The sequence below is a fragment of the Perissodus microlepis genome, chromosome 5 (genome assembly GCF_051167445.1).
Source record: "Perissodus microlepis isolate ML-2025 ecotype Zambia chromosome 5, ASM5116744v1, whole genome shotgun sequence".
In the NCBI taxonomy this organism is placed as follows: Eukaryota; Metazoa; Chordata; class Actinopteri; order Cichliformes; family Cichlidae; genus Perissodus; species Perissodus microlepis.
Window position 1 is genome coordinate 13,590,752 of NC_140465.1, and position 18,908 is coordinate 13,609,659.

Here is an 18,908-nt window from a genome sequence, read left to right on the forward strand (position 1 = left end):
ATTGCATCCATTCTACTCAAAGATTAATATCCCTGTTGATAAATGTAATTATTCAGCAAGCTTTTGCAAACAGGGACGTGCATGGTAAATTCTGCAAGTTTTAGCCATGCTGGTATTTTAGCCCGCACAAGTTCACAAGAAGACGAGATTAACTGGGTTTTACAGGTCAGGTGTCTGTAGTTGCAGTTAGAACTGTCCCTCCTTTCCTCTTTACATTGTGTGCTGGGAGTGATGGAGTGTAAGGTGGCCAGTGAGTGTGTGGAATTGGTTTTGTGGTGGTGGTTTTGGACTATTTCCCTAAAGAAGAATAAGGGTAGTTTCATTATTCATCATTTTCATTATTGGCATTTAAATATTCAGTTAATTCGTAAAAACGATCGTCTGTCAGTCATTTTCGAGTCATTTGGGTTTAAGAAAAAAAAATCACTTCCAATCAGTAACTCAATGGTGTGAGTTGGGGAAAACTCAAACTGGAACCTTTTGTCAGCAGAACCGCCTATTTACAGGTATTAGAAAGCCAAATTTGATTATCTGAGGATACATTCATTAATTGGGAAGCAGAGCTACAGCAAAACTTGGGAGTAAAGCAAGAGCAAAAAAAGGGGACTTCAGTCAGAAATGGAATATCTTCCATTAATGTGCCAACAACATGCTTTTTTAAATTAGAAAACAGAAGTTAGGTATCATAATTTGATGACACCTGAAGCTTCCTGACAGGCCACAGCAGCTAATCTAGTGAACATTTTGATGACGGTTGTGATCCTAGATGCATGGATATGGTAATGGAAGGACTGCCAACACTAGATACACACAGAAAACTTCGACTGAGACACCCCTTTCTTTTGACAAGTTGTCTACTGCCGTCCAGCAGCTTACATGTGGCTTAGCATCAGAAATCGATGGACTCCCTGCAGAGTCCTATAAACTGTTTTGGTTTGTGTTAGGAAAAGATTTGTATAAACATTTTAGAGACTTATTAGACTCTGCAACAATGCTACTCAGCTGCTCCAGAGCAGTTTTGCCAACATTTACAAAAAAAGAGAGAGATCTAGGTTTGCTTAGAAACTTTAGTCCAGTGTTTCTCCTTTGCACAGATTATAAAATAATTACAAAATGTCTCTCAAATAGACTGAAGGACTGTTTGATACTTTGGTTTCTGTTATCAATAACAATCAGTCATATTACATTCTCGAAAGCACAAAAATAGACAATCTGTTTTTGAGTCATGAAATGACCTATCAAATGTCAGGGTCTGGATGTACGCCTTTTTTCTATAAATCAAGAAAAACCTTTTGACATAGTGGATCATTTTTATTTGTTTAGGATGCTTGAAGCTTTTAGGTTTGGAATAAAATGTATTTCATGAATTAAGTTGCCCTATTCAAATGCGTCTGTTTTGCTGAAGATACGAGGGGGACTCAGCAGACCAGTCCCTGTACAGAGAGGCATTAGGCTAATGTCTGCTATGTTGTATGCTCTCACCATTGAGCCCCTCTTGAACCAATTAAGACAGGATCTCACCGGGTTAAACTTTGATGCAGATGCCAGTTAGTTTGTCTGCTAGTCAAAAATGATGCTCACATATTGGAACAAAAGTTACCACTGTGTAAGTGTGTGTCCTCTGTGAGAGTTAACTGGCAAAAGTGTGAAGGTTTACTGTTAGGAGAGTGGAAAAGCAAACAAGCAGCCATTACTTCCAGCTGGGCTGCAGTGGAGCAGACAGGGGATGAAATGCCTTGGGGTTTTTCTTGGCAATGATGATTTGCAGAGGAAAAACTGGGAGGGTGTAGTGGAGAAAATTAGTGCCCGATTGTTTAAATGAATGTGGGCCCAGTCACAGCTGTCTTATAGCCCCCTATAGGACAGCTGTGACTGGTCGTGAATAATCTTCTTGAGCCTTCAAATGCACTGGTGCAGGACATTCAGAAGAGACTGATTAACTTAACTTAACTTACCAGTATGGACATATTAGGAACTTCATCATTCTACCTCTGTGCTAAAGACATGCTAAAGACCACTGGCTTAAGAGTGCTCAAAAGTATATGGGAACATGAGGGAAGAGCCTCTGTTCTGTAGCCCACTTACTCAGTTTCCGGATGCTTAACTCTGCTGGCATACAAAGAATCCTTACAACAGCTGGCCTGACAAAGTTGGAAGGGTTGAGATCAGGAGAGCAGTGTAAAACTGTTGCCATCATCTCTTAAACTGGTTTTGTGCTTTGCCCTTCCTGGTCTCCGTGAGCATTATTTGTAGGCTCCGCAGAAACGCAGCCATTGGTTTGAACTCCTTTGCCAACGCTGTCCATCAACGCTGTAGTAGAGGAACATGAAGAAGATGTGGCTCTTGTATCTTTTGAAACGCCACAGCTCACTGATCTTCCTAAAGCCTCAAAGATATATGTATTTCCTGTATGCTGCGAGTATGAAAGCTCTCAACGGAGCTTCATTACATCTTGTTCTAGTTTTCTTCTCCTATAGGCAGCTGGACAAACCTATAAAGAAACACAGTGCGGTTCTCCAGTGGAGAGTGGCACGTGGGGGCCGGGGCCACAAACAGACATGTGGCACATATAGACCATATAACAGGAGACCCTGCAAAATCTGTGGGTAACCTGTCCTAGGCTAGTTCCTCTGGCTGGGTACGGACAGGTGAGGGACGACAACATTCTCATTTGTAAACCCAGACAGATAGTGCAGCATAGTGGAGACATATCTAGTCAGTTTTCTTATAGGTCAGGGATTGTGTTAACCAGGAGGAATAAAATGAAAGGAACAGGGTCTACAGATGTTAAACTTCAAAAGTCTGGTGTCTGCTCGTATCAGAATAGAGTTCACCTACTATGAAATGGTTGCAGACTTGGAACATTTCATCTCTTTTTAGGGGGGGGTGAAGGAAATTTTCTGTACACAGTGAATAATGAATTGCGTGGTCTCAGTTTCTTGGGTAATGGTTTACTGTGGGCTAGGGTGAGATTGTGAAAATGTGCAGTTATATTGTGTTTTTCTTTGTATGACTGTAAATAAGGAATTGATTCATTAAAGGCTTTGTTAAAAGTCAAAGGTCTCCTCTGCTCTCTTCTCTTTTCCTCTCTTCTTCTCTCCTCTCCTCTCCTCCTACCCATCTGGAAGCCCCACATTTTCCTCCTGTTCTATTTTCTCCATGTTGCACAGACCCACTATTTATCTTGCCCACTATAATTTGACACAAAATATTGTTAACTGGAGACACAGAAATATATTAAACAGTGGGAATGTGCGACTGTGAGTGTGGGGGTGTTGTGTATGTGCCCGAGTGCATTTGTGTGTGCTTCTGTGTGTGTGTGTGTGTGTGTGTGCCTTTGAGTTTTAACTTCCTGTTAGATTCCAAACCCGACCAAGTACTGAATGACCCAGAGTGTCTGCTGTAATAAGAAGCTGGGCTGTGCAGTGGAGACACTATTTTTGTATCTTTAAATGTCCCCACATAAAACCTCTGTAATATCTGATTCTTGTGTAAATTAGATTGAATTCATTGGAGACAGATAAAGCATATAAATGTGTATGTGTGTTCATGTGCGTGCACAGACAGCTGGTCCTTCTGCTCCTATTTTGAGAACTGCATCTGTAGAGTTTTGTCTAGATAACTTTATTTAACTTTCATAACTATGTGCTTTGCTGGGCCTTTAGAAGTCAAATACTGCATATGTTAACAACAATTTGCCTTTTGTATATTGCCAAATAACTGTGACTTACACATGACATTAGAGTACAAATTAGGAACAACGAGTGTTGGAAGGCTTTCTTTTGTACAGAGCTTTTTCTTAAGCATCTTCTCTTCTTGACTTAGTAGCTGAAGCTTAGGGACTTGTAGAGAATGTGCCTGGTTCAGGATTTCTGAAGTCAATGCATATTTCATACTCTCTGCTCATGTTTACAAAGGTAGGTTTCAGTCTAACATACTCTTAGCTTTGATGTAAATAGTGCTGCAAAGTCCAACAATGCATAAATAATAAAACAAATAAATAAATCATATAAAGATATGTGTACATCTTGTACACTTGTTTATTCAATGTATGGGTGTAGAGTCATATCTATATGGTCTGCTGATCTGAAACACAGCTTACTTTTACTCATGCCCAACCAGGTTGCAGTCTCCAGTTCCAAAGTATTTAGCAATATTGTTTGTAAATTCATATGACAAATATAGACTGAGCATATCGATGGACATCTGGGTCTGCATGAGCGTAACTTGAGTCATCAGAGAGGTTCTTATATTGACATTTCACACTGCTTTATCACTGTATAAGGATTATGGAGTTGTCTACTCAGCAGTAATCAACAAGAGCTGTGTAACCAGTGTGAAAACAAAATATGTCTGTGGAATTGTATCCTACATCAGATTTGTCAGCTGTACATCTATGAAGTGAATTGGATTGAGATTTGGTGACTGTGGAGGCCATTTGAGTGCGGTAAACTCATTGTCATGTACAAGAAACCATTTTCAGATGATCTGAGCTTTTCGACATGGCGCGTTATTCTGCTCGAAGCAGCCATCAAAAGATGGATACATAAAGGTGTTCATAAAGGGATGCACATAGTCAGCAGCAGTACTCAGGCAGGCTGTCGCATTGCTCGGTACTAAAGGACCCAAAGTGTGCTGAGAAAATATCTTATACCGTTACACCACCAGCAGCAGCCTGAACTGTTGATACAGTGCAGGGTGGTACCAGGTGTGGTCTTCTGCTGCTGTAGGCCATCTGCTTCAAGGTTCAATGTGTTGTGCCTTCAGAGATACTCTTCTGCATATCTTGATTGCAAATAGTGTCTATTTGAGTTACTTTTGCCTTCCTATCAGTTCAAAGCTTTCTGCCAATTCTCCTCTGACCTCTGTCATCAGCAAGACATTTTTGCTTGCTGGATATTTCCTCTTTTTTGGGCCATTCTCTGTAAGAAATATTTATTTAGTTATTATTTATTTATTTTATTTAGAAAGAGGTTCAGTACATATTAATGAACATTTTTAACTAATGTAAATATGCCAGATTATAGCCTTGGGCTAGTTTCCATCTGCAGACCCTCTGGCAGGTTGGTGTTACACACAAGTTAGGAAAAACATACAGAGACACTATTTACAGATCATGTGACAAGGACAAAAACCATGATCACATTATATTAGAACAAACAATTACAAGAAGAGTGGACAAAAGAGGACAGTATAGATAACAATAACGGAAACACATCAGTTACATTGCACAAACCCCAGTGTTACACATGCCCTGACTGTCTTGATATTGCACTGACCCATTACACTAATAGTTATTTCCCTTTTTGTAATACACTAACTCTTTTTCATGTCCAATATAAAGCATGATTAATTAAACATGATCACGTTTGTGTGTCCCTCAGCCACCCTTTTAAGTGACTCTTAAAGGGAGATTTGTACTTTCCCTCACTGACAGTGGAAGACTATTCCAGAAGCTCACTCCCTGATATGACAGAGCATTCTGTGAAAAGGTGGTGCGTCTAAATGCCTCTATCTAAATAGAGATAGTTGCATGGGAAAATCCCAATAGAACAGCGGTTTCAGAAATACTCAGACCATTCTAAATTAAGTCACTCTTCTTTTCCTCTCTGATGCTCATTTTGAACTGCATGTGATCATCTTGACTATGTCTACATGCCTAAATACACAGACAGCTGATGAAATATTTGTGTTAGCGAGCTGTTGAACAGGTGTACCTAACCAAGTGGCCTATGAGTATATATATTTATAACCTATTAATGGTAACCTAGTCTTTAATTTTATTCCCCTAGACATGATTGGAGTGTTTATGGTTTTTATTTCTGCGTCTGTCTGTCTACAAATTTGCAGTTTCTGGCATGATGCTAATTTGGTCTCTACAGATTTTTTTCTCGCTGCATTCTTGGAAAGACACAGATTATGGTTGTGCCTGTCTTTTTTTAATACATCACAGAATATTTATTTTTCTGGAGTGAAGAGACCTCTATTTACTTTCCAGTTTGTTGTCTATTCCATCAAAGTTGCCTCAGTTAATTTTGTACATAGCACTCTTAACTGCCTCTGTTGTAGCTAATCCAAGATGAATAGAATTGTCAATAAAAACATCCCAGCGCAAATATTTTTTACTAACGCAATCAAAGTTCATACGTATTTGCAAAGGGGATGCAAATTTATCCGACCACATTTGTTTTTGCTGCGTAAAGTTGCTGTGGGGTTAAATTGTCAGTTTTGTTAATGTGATATCGCACTGGATCTAAGTGTGTTGGCCTCATAAGCTTCCATCATCTAATGGCCACTTGGAGTCCCTAGGTTTATTTCTAATTAAAACTGGATCATGTTGTTGTTAAATTGCATTTCCAGGGTTAGATCAACTGCATTCGCTCCAGACCAAAAATACAAGGTAATAATAAAGAAATGTCAGATTACTGCGGTAGATTCAGAACACTCTAATTTATTTCCTCTTATCATCTGTTTGCTCATTACTTTATGATTTTATAAAGCAGATGCATGTTACAGTGGTAAATGTCTATAGCAGTGAATTGATTAACATTCATTGGTAGATGTTTTTATGGATGGTAATGTGTTTTTCACTTGTTAATGAGTTAAGAAGACAAACAGTTTAGCACTCCTGCGGTGTGTACTACACTCTCACTGTGAACAATGTTTCTCCTGGTGCAGAGTTGTTTCAGAAAACTCTTTAAAAACTTAAACTGTAACACAAAAATTTCTATGATTTTTATACATTAATGAAAGTGCACTGGATGGCTCTAACAAATGTGGAAAAAAGAGGCTTGATGCACAACATCTGCTTTTAAAACCAAATAATATTATGTTTCAATATTATGCAATGGCCCTAATGTGGTGTATTCCTCCATAGAGGAATCTTTGGAGTCCTTTGAAAACCTGGACGAGGTGTTTGTGCTAATATGCTGTGTTTGGTGCATTATGGCCAGACATCTCCACTTTCGGTCTCGTCTTTCCAGAGCACATTGTTCCAGAAGTCTTGTGGTTTTTACAGATCCAACGTTACAACATTACAAAAAGTCCTGCTACCATGAGCTTTCTCCTGCTAGCCCTAGAAAACAAGCCATACTTGATCTTTTTCTAATTGCACTGTCATGTACTTCAACCTTTAATGAGCTAACTGAGGCCTGTAAAGTCTGAGCTATAGATCTTGGGTTTTTTTTTCAGTTTTTCTGAGCATTCGCTGATCTGACCTTGAAGTGGATTTGCAGGGACATCCGCTGCTAGAAAGATTGTTGCACTGTGTTCACCCAAACCTGAATGCTCTGGACCAGCAAACTGCCAAAATCTGCTCACACTTGTTGATGATCAATTAATCAAGGGAAGTTGATTACGAGCACCTTCCATATCTCTATGGAAGCAGCAAGACTTTACATAATTTTTCACAGGATTACAGAGAGACTTCTGAAAACTTTTTTTCACATGACTGTAGGTCAATTATGATTGCGTGTTTTAAAGCCTACAAAGCATTAATTTCTGCTTTGTTTGTATTTATGTTTGTATGCTCAATTTATTTCTCGGTTTTTCAGAGGAGGTTGGCAAAAGGGGTTAATTGGCCGCCCACAACATCATATCCACAACAAAACATAGTGAGAGAGGTGTGAATCCCATGGTGTTGTGTCTAGCATTTTCCACTAACATTATTCTGGAAATGTAAACATTTACAAGAGTTACCCAGGGAAACATATACATTTACTGGTAAATATGCTGTTCCCAACATCTACCGTAATATATAGAGAGTTTTTCAGTGTCTGTGTGTGTGTGTTTTGCACGTTCAGTGTGAGTTATGATATCTGAGCTGTTCCATTCAGGGGCTCACAGCAGGAGTCCAGTCTTTTCCTCTCCAACTGCACTTCGATCTAGCACTACATATTCCTCCATCTCCCCAATTCGGTCCTCTTCTTCCTCCCTCTCCTGCCTCGCCCCCCTCGCTGATGTATGAAATGTCTACTCTCATATGGAGTGTGTTTGTAAAAGTCATGGTAATCAAATTTCACTGATTCCCGGGGGATTAAACAAGGTGGCATTTGTGTGTATGTGTGTGCGAGTGCGTTCTGTCGCTCTGCATATACACTATTAGCTGTGCACTAAGTTGTGTATTGTAGTGCAGCTGTGTCATTACTCTAAGACCAGCTCAGCTGTAATATATCATCCATCATCTTGTACTCCAAGGAGACAACTATATATGGGATAGCAATGCTGCATTTGCATACCGGCAGAGCATATACTGTGTTTTAATTGATTCAATATGCAGTATAAAGCAGTTAAAGGGGGCATTATAAACACCTCAAGGCAGCGCATCTCACTTGTCTCAGCTGCATCTTGACCAAGTCATAGAGATTAAAAGTCTTGTTTTCTGGATTGTGTGTCTGACTCAGACACTCACAATAACAATATTGTTTGCTTATTTGAAATCAACCCTAACACTCGAGGCAAAATCACTCTCTTACAAAAATGAGATGATTACAGAGTGGAAGTAATCGCTCATGACTGCTGCAAACATGGTGGCAGCAAGATTTCCCACCCACAAAACAGGTATTACTTAGCCTAGGTGCACAATTACCTATTGTTGGAAGTATATATGTTCTGGCAGTATGGCTATAGGTTTAGCAAGTTTTAACTATATTCAACACACAACTTCAGCCTCCTTTTTTTTTCTGTGGGACTCTAAGCTACGATTTCTGCCTGCTCTTAGGTGTTATTGCATGTTGAACTAGAAAGTCACACCCCATTACAGTTCATATGAGGTGGAAAGCTACCAGGACAGCCTGGAAGGCAATGACTGATGTCTGTGTGCCTTTGAATCTCTAAAAGTGCATTCAATTAGCAAATATTATATAGCTTTGGCAGAAGTATTTGCAACAAAGCCAACCAAACTTAAGTAAACTCAGTGTCTCCATAGACAAAAAAATATGCTTGCAGATATAAACCATAAAGTATTTGCTGAAGTTTCTCTTCCTGATATATATATATATATATATATATATATATATATATATATGTTGTAGCGGTAAGAGTTAAAGATAGCACACCTTCTTTGGCGCCCACTGCATGAATCACAGTACTTGAAGAGAAGGTGATGACTCTGGGCTCTACCTTGCATTATGTATCTTTACTGTAAGTATAGTGTGAAGAGGAGCCCCTTTGAATCTAGTGTTACACTATACTGCAAACTATTAACTTCTACAGCATTCTGCAGTTCACGCAATTTGTTCGAGATATGTATACTCTGTCCCTGGTGCTATAGTTTCATACAAATTGAAGTGCTGGAAAAAAATCAGGATGGATTGGTCCACATCAAGCTGAATTCACAATGATACAAATCCATACTTTTTACCACAAGACGCTGCCCAAATTCTGCTGACTCCAGATTTGTGTTTATACCTTTGCTCAGTTCAACAGGAAACTGATTCACTGTCTGAGATCTTTTTAAAAAATAAGCAATAATAATTTATTTAGCCAAAGAAGAAAATGTTCATTTTATTAAATTGAAGTTGCAGTAAAAATGAATTCTGTGGGGACGTTGGTTAAATTAAATTCTCCATCTTGATTCTATTGCTTGTGGTATTGCTTAATTGTGAGTAATCAAAGCAGTTGTCCAAGTGAAAGCACATAATTTGGTTACATTTGAAAAAAAAAGTTTGATTTCTTAGCAAGAAGTGAGTTTTGCTCTCTCTCTCCCTCACTCTTTGAAGCGCAAGCTGGCAATCATCAGAACTGGGAACACATTGGGGACTGTTTTATTAAACCATGTGAAAGGTACATTACATTTTGCAATACCCTGAAAGAGTGAGCGCAGGTCCACAGCCCAGGGCTTCGTCCTAGGCAGAGACAGATCAAACTGCACAACAATAGAAGCCAGTGAGCGGAGCTGGGTTGATAACCTTTCATGTTTACTTTTGCTTATGATTGTTATGACTCCACCTGCCCGTCTCCCAGATTGAAGCCTCCAGCTCTATTGTCAGTAGAAAAGATAAACTCGAGATTGCAAGCAATTTGTACATCTGTAAATTGATGCTTGTCTTTGGCAGCTTGTTTTTGAGGAGAGTTAAATATGCATGACTTCAACATGGGTGGTTCCCAAGTTTTCTTTTCTTCTTCTTCTCCAAAACAACAACCAAATGACATGAAATCTTTATTTGTTAGAAACAAACAGAATTCTGAATTGATTTAGATTTAGATTTCTCCACGTGAGCTCCAGGAGCTAACTAGATTTGTTTGTTTTTTCTGAAATGCAGCTACAGTCATATTTACCGAGCGTGCGTGCGCGCACACACACGTACTGAACAGGTGCGCAAACACACGTGCATGCAGACACGCATGCACACACGTATGCTCCCATCTTTAGTCGGTTGAGAAGGAGACAAACCTAAAGATCGCCACAGAGACCCATCTTTCAAATTTATTCATTAAACTCCCAAATGCTCCCCTTAACGAATGTAATTAGAATATGGTAATGAGAGAGGGCTGAACCAGGGAGTGTTATAATACGCTTAGCAGCACAGAGGGAGAGAAGAGGAGAGGGGGGGGGGGGGGGGGAGAGAGACAGGGAAGGAAATAGAGTAAGGGAGTAAGACGAAAGAGAAATAGAGAGGCTGACTGACAGGGTGCCAATTTATGTCTTGTTGTAAACAAGTATTTATGCCAATGAGAGGTGGCACACACTTTCTTTCACTCTCTCTCTCTCTCTCGCTCCCCGTCTCCCAGTTTCTCTCTCTGTCTCTCTTTCTCTCCTTCCTTATCATACTAAACCTCCTCAATAACAATAACATCAACAATAGCAGAGCAGAGATCACCCTCTGAGGGAAGAGTGACTCACAACGAGAAGAGGCATCAGGGGTTAACACAACCACTGGGGACTCCTTCAGTGAGGCACCCTCACCCCCCACCGAGCCACTGCTGCCACCAAGTCGCTTTCTCTTCTTAAAAAAAAAAAAAAAAAGCCACTGCTAAATGCACTTTCATCATTTGAAATTTCAAATATCCGCCTGTGTGTGCAAGTGTTTATGTGTCTGAGCACCCGTTCCTGGTTAACTTTGCGGGAGTTTTTGAGGACTCTGACAAGCTTTATCCAAGACGCCCTAACGCGGCGGGGTTCCTGGCATTGTGTTTGACACCACACACCTGTTGCCGTCTTTGATGTGCTCACCCCCCCTGCTGAGAGAGTGGGGCCGTCTCCTCAAATGCAAATGCAAGGGAAGAGGAAGAGGACAGGTAAGGTGCACAAGAGAGGGGAAGTCTTAGAAAAATATGATTGATGTTCCCCCAGTGGATTGAGGCTGTCTCTTCTTCGCTCTCAGGTCTCCGCTAAAAGAGTTTGTGCTACTTTCAATACCGTCAGTGTGTGTGTGTGTGTGTGTGTGTGTGTGTGTGTGTCGCCACTTTCACCGTTTGGACCTCTGTAAATTTGGAAGGGAGGGTGATGAGAGGGAGATGAGAAAATCAGAGGGGGAAAAAGGCAGAAGAAGGTGAGCTGTGGGAATGGGAGAGGTGGGAGGAAAGTAAAGAGGTCAAACCAAAAAGGAGATGGAGTGAAGGAGAGGGCAGAGAGATTTTTTCATTACAAAGCCATCACTCACATGCGCAGCAGCCACTACATACTCTCAGACTCTTCAGAGACTAAGCCTCCGCATTGTGTGTGTGTGTATACACTTGTTCATGCTTGTGCATCCTTCCATGTATATTTTTGACATGGGGGATATTTTTGGGTGCACGCATGTCTGAGTGTGAGCGTATGCGCCTGCGCGTGAATGCTGCGAGAGCTGGGGTGAGACAGAGATGAATGTGATGCACATGTCTCTTTCCCAACCAGGTGACAGAGGCGGGCCCCCACTGAAGGTCAGACCTTATCCCTCAATGATAGCCCAACATTAAATATGTATATGTGTGTGTGTGTGTGTGTGTGTGTGTATGGGCACGTAGTTTTGTTCCATGTTTAGGACCTTTATCAGCATGCACACCAACCTTTTTGAAACTACTGGTCTTTTTGGGAACAGCATTTTATGGGATCCTGGTTACCTTTAGAGTTTGGGTTAGACTTTGAGGATAGTGTGTGTGTGTGTGTGTGTGTGTGTGTGTGTGTGTGTGTGTGTGTGTGTGTGTGTGTGTGTGTGTGTGTGTGTGTGTGTGTGTGTGTGTGCACCCAGTTTGGTTCATCTTTATGACCTTCACCATTGTACACACCAACCTTGTTGGCACCACTGTTCTTTTTTGGGAGCAGGAGGCCAGCTTTTAATGGGATCAAGGTTAAGTTTAGGGTTTTGGTTAGACATACAGGATAGCGGCATAAACATGTGTGTCTGTGTGTGTATGTGTGCAGCTGTGTGTTTGTCTCGCAGTGTGTCACTGAGAGAACAGGAGGATAGGCAGACAAAGCCAGGACTAGTTTTGTTTTTATATATTTATTTTTGTATACAAGAGACTTTGTGTATTAACGGCCCATTTGTATGCATGTGTGTGCATAAGTCTTTTATGTCCATGGCCGTGCATGTGTTTGTTACTCAGTGTGTGATGAGGTGTTTATATGATAAACACAAGGCAAGCTTGAGAGGAATTCTGATCAGGGGCTTTGCAACAGTTGTTATGGAAACAGCATTAAGCAGTTGTATTAGCCAGTGGAGGTAATATAAAGGCTGTTGAAAGTAACACACTGTGGGGAGAGAGGCAGTTTGGGAATATAATACAAACTACACATTATTGCTCCGGTTTACAATAGACTTGATGAAATTTTATTGTGTGGCTAGAACAGAACAAAATTATCCTCGTCATAAGTCATTGTCTGTCTCTCTGTTCGAGCCACACATTTTAATTAGCCAGGTTAGAGAACACAGTGCAAACAAGACATTATTGGTCTGGTTTACAATAGACTTCACATCATTAATGTCAGCTTAAGGCAAAGCCTAACTTAGTCTGCATTCGGCTTTCTCTTTGCAACATAATCTTTGCTGCAGCTTGAGTCTGCTCAAAAAAGCCACCGTTGCTCCATGACATTGGTGATTTTTAGAGGTCAGCAACGAGCGTTACACAAAGGGATGCTGAGAGATGAGCCGTGTCACATTTCAGATCACAAATCAAATAGTGTTACGTGTGGATTTAGCGTGAGACAGCCACTGCAATGTGTGTTTTATACGGTGAAACTTTGAAGTAAAAATATATGAAACAGACCAATAAATGATGTATAACATAAATAACAGAAATGCTTTATGCTTGCTAAAAGAAAGCAAAATGAACTCTATGAATAGAATGCTTGTGAACATCAGGCACTTGTAATACTAATGCGGTTTGTTTCACCCCCTTCATATGGTATGTATACAAGACTCAAGGAGCAAGGCAGAGACAAAATTCTGTAGTTGAAAAGGACCTTCAGTTTGTTACCTCCTGTACTGCCAAAATAAACTGCTCAATGCCAGATGATTGCTTTGGTGAGAACCAGCAGCAGCCTTCATTTGAGGCACTTCAAATGGATGTGACAGTTCCAGTTTATAGACAGCTCTGTTTTCCCCCGATCTCTGTCGGGGTGATGCTCATCATTAGACTTCAGACATGCGCACACACATGCTCTCACACATACACACACACACACACACACACACACACATGCTAGCCTGTAGCTAGACCCTATAACGGAATCTCCCTGGGGAAAGCTCCTGGATAAATCTGTTGCTGTGTAGGCGACCCCCCCCAACTTCCCCATCCCTCCTGTGGAAATCTCCCTGAGGTCTGTGAGTGTGTTTGAATGGGTGTGTGTGTGTGTGTGTGTGTGTGTGTGTGTATGGCTGTCTGTCTGCTGTTCTGTACATGCCAGTTTCTTGGAGGGAGATGGTCTCAGTGATGCATGAGTGGGAGGCTGATTTCCCTAACTGCATCACTCGCTCCAATCTAACTTCCCACTTATGCTCTCTGCTTTGTTAGATACTTCTTAAGTAACTCTGTCTCTTTCTCAGTTTCTCTCACACGCAGACAGACAGGAATAGGTGTGTGTTGGGAATAGTGCACGTGTGTGTGCATTCAGGCAGGCCTGTCGTGATGTATTATTACATAGACTCACACAGACATGCAGAATGTCTGGGTTTCTAGAGTAGATCCCTTGAGGAAGATACTCGTCCCTGTCCGTGTGTCTGGCATAGCTATTATGCACGCACGCGTGCGCGTGCATGTACACACACACACACACACACACACACACACACACACATGCACACACAGTATTCCTAAAGGGTCAGTGTGTCACCATCACCAGGCATGCTCAAAGCACTCCATCACTGCTTTCTACTGGGACAATAACAGTGACTTCCTGAGGTTCGACCTTCACCGTCTCACTTCTGTCACTCCTCACACGGGTGAGCGTGAGTGCTGTTGAGGGAGTGAGCAGCAGTGTGTGTGTGTGTGTGTGTGTGCAGTGTGAAAGTGTATGTGTGTGTGGGTGTGTTTTAGAATGTGTCAGGCGGCCGTTTCAGCTGACTCTTCTGTTTCTAGCTTTTTTAATGGCTCTTATGGGGCAGGCCTTTAATTGCAAGTCTCTCTCCCTCCTTCTTAATCCTCCCATCCTTCTGCCTCTCCCAGCCCCTCGTCTCCTCTCTTCTTCTCCTCTCTCCTCCCGCCTCCCACTGGCTGACAGTCACTAGGGGGGCACAAGTGCCTGGCCGGAGCTGTGGAGGCCGTATAGGATATTGACTTGCTGCGGAGTGGTTTGGGAGGAGGAGAGGTGGCTGCCTGTCACAGCTAATGAATAGATGCATAAATGAATGAGGCACTCCTTTTGCGTTTGTGTGTGTGTGTGTGTGTGTGTGTGTGTGTGTGTGTGTGTGTGTGTGTGTGTGTGTGTGTGTGTGTGTGTGTGTGCGTGCGTGCGCGCGTGTGCGTGTGCGTGTGCACGCGTGTGTGTGTGTCTGTTGTTTGTGCCGAGCTTTGGCTGAAAATGTGCCTGTGTGCATCCAAGCCAACCATGACTCGGAGCAGTTTTATGTGCCTGAGACAGACAGACAGACATTAATAGTGGCCAGCTTGAGAGTGATAATTATTAAGGGTGTGATAACAGCCCAGCCTACACATACACACGCACACATAAACACACATAAATGTAGGATGAGGCAGTAAGGGGTTGGAATGAGAGGAACGAATGGAGGGTACATAAAAAAATAAAAACAATCCAGTTAAGTGCAAGCACCCTTCAGCTGTTCCCCCCCAACCCCATCCCCACCCCACCCCCCACCCCTCCCTTCATCTCGTCTGATCGGTGTGGAGCTGAAGTACTCTCTTGCCAAACTGGGACAAATACCTAAACACACACACACACGGAGAAAGAGGCAGAGGAGGTCTGGAGAGGAGACTGTTGATCTGAGGGGGCAGATGAAGGAGTGCTGGAGTGTTGATGTCTTCTTCACTATTGCTTTGTGCCACATTTCAAACACTGATTGCCTTAAGAGGACAATTTACATTTCACAGTCTTTCACAGCAAGTGGGTGAGATGGGAGTCGGGGAAAGAACAATGTTTCAAGGAGGAAGTCAGGGGTTACAGGGTTCACCGAGAGAAAGGAAAAGGCGATGCTGCGTGAGCGACTAAAAAGCAGGAGGTATAAACAAGAGTTTCTTTTGGCTGCATCTCTGTGTCTCTGTGTATGTGTGTGTGTGTGTGTGTGTGTGTGTGTGTACGGGCGTTTTGTTTTTCCTTACTCTTGGTAGAATGCACCTGTACGATTTGAACTTTCTTTTTCCTTATTGGATTCATTTGAGTGTGGAAGAAGAATAGAAGTTATGTGGAGAGGAGAGCTGTGGAGATGAAAAGAGAGCCAGAGGAATTAAGAATCGAGTTAGGAGCGAGCTTTATCTGCCGGGAAACTGTGAAACTGCCAAGTACAAGAAAACTTTTCCTATCAGCGCACTCTCTCAGCTAGTGTATAGGTCTGAACACACACACACACACACACACCCTGTGCATGTGTGTGTGTTTATGTAGCATGTGTGTGTGTTTAGGAGATAGCTTTTCCTCCCCAGTGGAGGGAAACATCAGTGTGTCAGTGAGTGTGATTGGTTGTTGGCCCTGAGGGTCTGTCCTCTATATCTGTCTTCTGACTGGCTGCACTGTGACCAATCAGACGCCCAGACCTCACCGTGGCAATCAAGATAGTGACACGCTCTCTGTGGGCATCAGCAGGTCATCTGGAAATACCTGTTATGTTTTATCTCTCTGTGACACACACACACACACACTGATACACACACGCACACATACCAATATAACCTTTCTGCCTTGTCTCTGTCTCTCTAGGAAATTGCTGCATATCTCATCACTTTTGAGAAACACGATGAGTGGCTGACGACGTCTCCGAAAACCAGGTGAGGGGAGAGAGAGCAGACAATGATTTCCACACACGTACAAAAACACAGTATCGCTCAATCAGTCAGTGGCTCACGTTAGTTTAATCTCAATGACTGAGCGCCTCTGTTTGATTAAAACATTAGTGATGTACGTCGACTGTCTCCAAAGGGTCCTTCTAGCCGACCTGCTCTACATGTAGAGAATGCTCCAGAACATGCTTGGACTGTAAAGCACCTAGTCAGCTGGAAATGGAGTATTAATGAATGTAAATGTATTAGGATAAGTGATGTATAATTCAGATGAGTGAGGGTGAGGGGGGTTTGTGTATATAAGATGGGGTGTGAACGGGGATTCACATGCCAGAACTGAATATTCATCGATCCGAATGAACCATAAGCAGCTCTTTTCCTAGAATGGAGAGAGGTTGTAGCTAGGAAAGTGGGTAGGAAAAAGAGGAAGAGAAAATAAAAGACTGAAGGAAAGGGCAGTGTGAATTATTGATAAATCACCTTATTGACATTTACTCTAGTTAATACAGATGTAAGTAGAGGACTGAAAGAGAATGAAAAATGACAGAGACGGGGAAGCAAGAAATGAAAGAAGAAAGAAAAGTAAAGTTAAGGAAGTGAAATGGTCACCCCCGTGGCCCCATTTCTGATTACTGACACCGCTGAAAGCCCCAGGATATGCCTCTGCGCTCCTATTGTGCCAGCTAAAGGACTCTTCTCGGGAGCAGCCGGAGGCCAGCAGCACAGTTTATGTTGTGGATGGATTTCTCATTGATTGGTTGTGCTGCCGTATAGCCTCAGTCTCCCAGCAGCAGCAGCAGCAGCAGTCATATTGGTGTTATTGAGCAGCAGTTAGATATAATCCCATTTACACATGACATGAGGCACGATTAGAACAGATTACACCTAATCCCATCATATGGAAAGATCAGCTAACGGGGCCCGTGACATTTACGTGCAGCGCATACGTTTTTGTGCGTGCGTGCACGTGCACGCTCGTGCGTTTGCATCCATAAGTGTGCATGTGTTTGCACACTTGTGGGGGGTCGATATTAAGATAACAATCAATGACCTTCATTTCTTCCCCTTGACTGAAATACTTCATTTGTTCAGTGTAATGAACTCCTCCTTCTCTCCTCCCTTACCGGATTTACCCACTCTGTCTCTTTATTGTGGCGTTTTTGTTTTGTTTCTTTTTTTCCCACTGTCCTCGCAATTGCTGTTTTTGCTCTGCTACACCGTGGAACAGTGGAAAAGCTTTTTATATCCCACACATCACAGCCTAGTTACAATCAATAGCATTTATGTCTGCTTGAATCAGAGGGTTCGTGAGCAGTACGGGCACCATCCACGCGCCCCTGTCGCCACACACACACATGCACACATACGTATGAACCCGTGCGCATGTGCCGCCCACACACACACACACACATGCACACACACATCTGAAATCATCCATCTTCTCCATAACATAATTAGAATCAGCAGCTCTAAGATGACTCACGCTGCTCGAGACAGAGACTAAACTCGGCTTTGATGGGAGGGTGGGGGTCTCCACTCCACTAAGAAACTGGCAGGCTCACCCCCCAAAACAGAACAGATTTAAGGTGTCAAAGAAAATCAGCTCAAAGTAAATTCAATTTCACTGCTCACAGTGTTCTGAGTAAATTGCAATCATCTAAATCCATATACATATATGAGAAGGGAAGGGAAGGAAAGGAAAGGAAAGGAAAGGAAAGGAAAGGAAAGGAAAGGAAAGGAAAGGAAAGGAAAGGAAAGGAAAGGAAAAGAGATTAGATGAAAGGAGAAGCACAGGTTAAGATAGCAGCAGAGGGAACAGATGAGATGAGCAGATCAGAAAAAGTGGAGGGGAGAATGCGGGAACCAAACAAGCCTTAAAAGAGAAAATGAAGAGATGGTGTGATAACGGGGATAAAGACTAGAGGTTGATGAAGACGAGGACAGTAAGAGGAGGTGTATGAATGTGTGTTTGTGTGCATGTGACTGCCAGAGAAAGAGCGAGAGAGCATTCGTGAGTATATGTTAGTTTATTGATTGTTAACGCGTCTGTTCTCTCTCTGTTGCGGTGAGATAAGGCAGAGAAAGCATTTTTCAGCGTCCTACACACACACGCACACACACACACACACCTGTCCTTAATGTTTGAAAGTGTAATGATTGATTGCTGGGTAGCAGGTTTGACATTGAGCCCAAAGAACGCACGGCGGTGGGTCCTGCCACCTTTGATATCGCTATAGCCTCGGTGTCTCACGTGTACGTGTACATGCATGGCTCCTGGTGTGCGCCTGTGTGTTTGTGTGTGAGCATCCTGATAGGTGTATATGGAATGGGAGCTTAGAGGCCAATGTTCCTGCCGTGCCAATAAATCACCCTACTAAAATATTAACATGTAGGAGCCGGAGTCTATGTATGAGTGGGGAGGGAGCACATGAGACCAGCTCACTTGACTGTGGGAGAGTAACGCTGATGTCACTGTGTACACCAAGAACATGTTTTTTTTTCTTGTTTGAGTTGAGCAATCCAGAAGTTTTTGGGTA

The 18,908-nt window shown here is 42.3% G+C and overlaps 1 protein-coding gene across 7 annotated transcripts in view; it reads left to right on the plus strand.

Moving 5' to 3' along the window:
• LOC146386734 (calmodulin-binding transcription activator 1-like) overlaps positions 1-18,908 on the plus strand; it is a 51,594-nt gene that overhangs the window by 14,396 nt on the left and 18,290 nt on the right. For all 7 annotated transcript variants that reach the window (XM_084927974.1, XM_084927975.1, XM_084927973.1 and 4 more), the window contains exon 4: positions 16,292-16,359. In XM_084927974.1, the coding sequence (XP_084784100.1) occupies positions 16,292-16,359 (68 nt within the window). The remainder of the gene's footprint in view (positions 1-16,291; positions 16,360-18,908) is intronic.